A 4343-nucleotide genomic window follows, 5' to 3' on the forward strand; every position below is an offset into this window, starting at 1 on the left:
CTTACCAAATCATAACCCCCGCCGTCCTCCTTTTTCTCCTCTACAAAATCTAACACTATTATAATAATGAATTAAACAAGATCAAATTTTTAAATTGCTAAAACAGTTGTTTGTTAGTGTAATAAAATAGCAAAGGTATCAGGTTATATAGTAAAATATAATAAGTTCTTGATACATAATAGGTAAAATTTCTCTGCCTAGGCCACCCTCTGCTTTGGCATCAAATGATCATAGCCACTTTAATTGCTAAGGCTTTCACAATAAACACCCAGGGGATAGGGGTCTATTTTCAGGGTAGCCCTGAAGTACACTGAAGATGTTAATCTTCTGCCTGAAAAACACGCTGCCTGACCTGGGTAAAAGAGCTTAGAACATTGTTTCTCAAAGCGTTGTTCACAGGTCATCTCCATCAAATCTTTTAGGATAGGGCCAAGACATGAGCATATTTATTAAGTTGCCCCTGTGATTTGAATGCACACTAACATTTGTCAACCTCTTCTCTACATTCTCCATGCCTTGTCATATATGGTTGCTTCTTTCTGAAATGTCCATTTCCCTATGCCCACCTGTGGAAACAAAATGCAGCCTCCTCCATGAAGCCTTCTCTAATTTCTTTTCACTACCTGTAGCAATCACAACATCTTCTGTTGTTATGGGCTGAATGAGATGGGGAGGAATCAGAACTGGGGTGCTGGAGAGTGTTGGGGAGCAGTGGAATGTAATGCCTGGACTAGAGTGGTAGGAAAGGCCCATGGTTTATACTTAGATGTTGGGCAATAATATTGAAGTGATATTGCAAAAAAAAAAAAAAAGAAAAAAGAAAAGAAAAAGTGATATTGCAAAGGACAGAGAAAAGTCAATAAACAGGACAGGGGATGTGGGGAGGAAGCAGCAAGGAAGCAGTTCCCAAGGTTTTTCCTGATCTGTCAGAAAAGTAAATGCATCTTCCCACACATCCACCCAGCACCCATCCTATATGTTTTATGTCTGGAGAAGAGTGTGTGTGTACAGAGTTGGTATCAACCAGTAGCCTCACAGCACCACGTTATCACTGTGTAACTGCCTCGGTAAAAGCCTATCACCAAGCTGCTCTGAATGCTCTGAAGCCACAGACCAGGGTATGAAACTTCCAACTCCTGAGACTAAGCCGGTGCTCTGAACCTTTACATTGTCTCATCAGTGTATCCCGGTGGCTGCCTCCTTTTGAAAGTTTTTTTTTTTTTTTTTTTTTTTTATCTCTATCTCTGTGATAATCTTGACCATTCTTCAAGGACCCCTCTTCAGGCCCCAGGGGACTATGCCCAAGCACCTGAGCCTGAGGGACTGAGAGCAGGAACAGAACCAAGGAGTGGAGAGGAAGGTGCCCCATCCCTTGACTCAGCCTTTCCACCTCCCTAGGGTTATAGGGTACAATGAAAGTCAAAACCTCCAAGGAACTTCTTCCTCCTCAGAATGACTTGCCAGTTCCCAACGCTGTGACTGAGAGGTCCCCACCATCAGGCCTATCAGAAAGTGGGGCCCCCAGACACCTGCATTTAGGATGCACCTTTTAAGTCACTGCAGCACAGAAGCTCAAAGACTTAAGTTTTTTCGATAAATATATATAGTGACAACTGTTTAAGATAACTGCAGAGGGGTTTAAAAAAGAGCGGCTGCAGAGCGAACCTAAGTAGGAGGGTCCTCTGTAGCTGCCAAACACTTCGATTTCCCCACAAAATCCAATGCCTAATCTTAGCCAAGTGTCTTCCAGGACTGCTCCAAGTGCACGTTTGTTTCTTCATGCAGACAACTGTCCTGGTTCCCTCTAGCCTCGTGGAAAACCTTATTTTAGATTTCAGATTTTAAGTAGGGATTTTATGAGCGGTAGTTGGCTGCTGTACTGAAAACAGAGAAATACCCTGTGACGCCTAGTGGAAATCCAGGATAGGAGCACGTGGCCCAGCATAGGGATCCTGGAGCACAGGCCCTCAGTTTATCCTGGCCGCAGTAGTCCATTCCAACTCCCCAGGTCGGCGAGCTCTCCCTCCCACCGCTCTTGCTACCTCCTTGCCCACCTCTCCCCCTGTCCCTGCTTCCTCACACTTGAGCCCCCAACTTAGTCCTCCTCATTAACTCACTTAGCTGCCCTTCCCACACTCTTGCAGGTCCGCACCTCTGCCACCTCACGACAATCAGGTCCCACTTCTTTTCACCTGCTGCCCTCGCCTTCTTCTCCACCACCTCGTCCCATCTCTGCCACTTCCTGGCCCCTGAGAGCCCGCGGTTCCCCAACCAACACCACCAATACAGGGGCCACGTGCCGCTGCCTCCACTCACCTGCCACCCACTCTGACCCAGCAACAGACAGGTAGCAGAAAGCTCCAGCCATCTAGGCGGGCTCGGCGAGCTCCTGGTCTCAGAGCTCAGCGGCGACGGAATCAAAGAGGCCGCTGCTGCCCAAGAAGCAGAAGCGGCCGGCAACTAGGCGCTCGCTGGTCCACTACCTGAAGGGCCGCGAGGTGGGCGCATGGGGCGGCGCCGGGTTCTCGGGCTCAGAGGGCGAGCTGCGAGGCTGTGCGGTGCAGAAGCTGCCTGAGCTGTTGAGGGAGCGCGAGCTGGCCCTGGGCACACTCAACAAGGTGTTCGCGTCACAGTGGCTGAACACTAGGCAGGTGGTGTGTGGCACCAAGTGTAACACCCTCTTCGTGGTGGATGTGCACTCGGGTCAGATCACGCACATCCCCCTGATGCGGGATCGGGAGCCCCGGTTAGCCCGGGCTCAGCCGACCTGCGGTATCCACGCCATCGAGTTGAATCCCTCCAAGACGCTTCTGGCCACTGGGGGTGAGAATCCCAACAGCCTGACTATCTACCAGCTGCCCACCCTAGACCCCGTGTGCCTGGGGGACCGCCATGGCCACAAGGACTGGATCTTCACCATCGTCTGGATGAGTGACACAGTGGCTATGAGCGGCTCCCGTGACGGCACAGTAGCACTGTGGCGAATGGATCCCGACATGTTCAATGGCAGCATCGCTTGGCACAATGACGCTGGTCTTCCTGTGTACCCCCACATCCGTACGAGGGACATGGAGACCATCCCCAGGTCCAGCACCAGCCCCAGTAACCGCAAGGTGCGGGCTCTGGCCTTCAGCGGCAAGAACCAGGAGCTGGGAGCGGTGTCCCTGGACGGCTACTTCCACCTGTGGAAAGCACGCAGCACTTTGTCCAGGCTGTTGTCCATCAGGCTGCCGAGAGAATGTGTGCCTGACCTACTGTGATGAGTTGTCTCTGTACGCAGTGGGCTCCCAGTCCCATGTCTCCTTCTTAAATCCACGCCAACGTCAGCAGAATATCCGGCCCCTGTGCTCCCGAGAGGGCGGCACAGGTGTGCGCTCGCTGAGTTTCTACCAGCACATCAACACCGTGGGCACAGGCCATGGCTCCCTGCTCTCCTATGACATCCGTGCCCAGAAGTTCCTGGAGGAGAGGGCCTCAAACAGCCCGGACGCCTCTCCTGGGTCCTCAGGAAGGAAGCTCAAACTCACCTGTGGCAGAGGCTGGCTCAACCACGATGACCTGTGGGTGAACTACTTTGGTGGGATTGGCGAGTTCCCCAACGTGCTCTACACCCACTGCTACAACTGGCAGGAGATGAAGCTCTTCGTGGCTGGGGGACCTCTCCCTTCAGGCCTCCATGGGAACTACGCAGGACTCTGGAGCTAAGGAGGGCTGCTGCGCTTTTAAAGTGCCCAGATTTACCTTCCAGTCCCCTCTCACTTTCCTTCCTCATGCTGCGTTTGTGCTTTCTAATTCAGTGTGTTGTTTGTCTTGCAGGTGGAAACTGTCAATTTATCTGTCCATAGTGTATGAGAGAGAGAAAGAAGAGAGAGGTATCCTTAAGGCAATCAAAATTGGGCTTTAATGCTTTTTTATACCTCTCCAAGCCATCTTTTTTTTTTTTTTTAGTTTTATATTTAACTATTTATTTATTTATTAAATAGAGAGACAGAGAGACAGCCCAAGCAGGGGGAGTGGCAGACAGAGAGAGAAGCATTTTCCTCGCTGAGCAAGGAGCCCAATGCTGGACTGGATCCCAGGACCCTTGGATCATGACCCGTGTGAAAGGCAGCTGCTTCACACTGTGCCACCCAGGTGTCCTTCCAAACCATCTTTTTGAATTCTTATTACAAGGAGTTTTGACTCTTACTTGTCTTCTTTGAGTTATATATTCTCTTTTTAATTCTATACAATCATGGTTTTAGAAGTTTGTATATTTCCTTTATCCTGTTTTTTTTTTCTGTTAGCAGTATTGCAATAATATTGTGCTTAGTTATTTTCATTGCAAGTAGATAATATAATAA

At 49.7% G+C, this 4343-nt stretch overlaps 1 protein-coding gene across 1 annotated transcript; it reads left to right on the top strand.

Annotated features, from left to right (window-relative positions):
* The first annotated feature begins 1412 nt into the window (after positions 1-1412).
* On the top strand, positions 1413-3705 carry LOC101670446 (DDB1- and CUL4-associated factor 12-like protein 2). The gene is given in 4 exon segments (XM_004780644.3): positions 1413-1512; positions 2255-2368; positions 2371-3226; positions 3228-3705. Coding segments are annotated over 4 exon segments (1548 nt in total).
* Positions 3706-4343: the final 638 nt, after the last annotated feature.

The sequence above is a fragment of the Mustela putorius genome, unplaced genomic scaffold (genome assembly GCF_011764305.1).
Source record: "Mustela putorius furo isolate JIRA1106 unplaced genomic scaffold, ASM1176430v1.1 tig00003901_pilon_pilon_pilon, whole genome shotgun sequence".
Classification (NCBI taxonomy): Eukaryota; Metazoa; Chordata; class Mammalia; order Carnivora; family Mustelidae; genus Mustela; species Mustela putorius.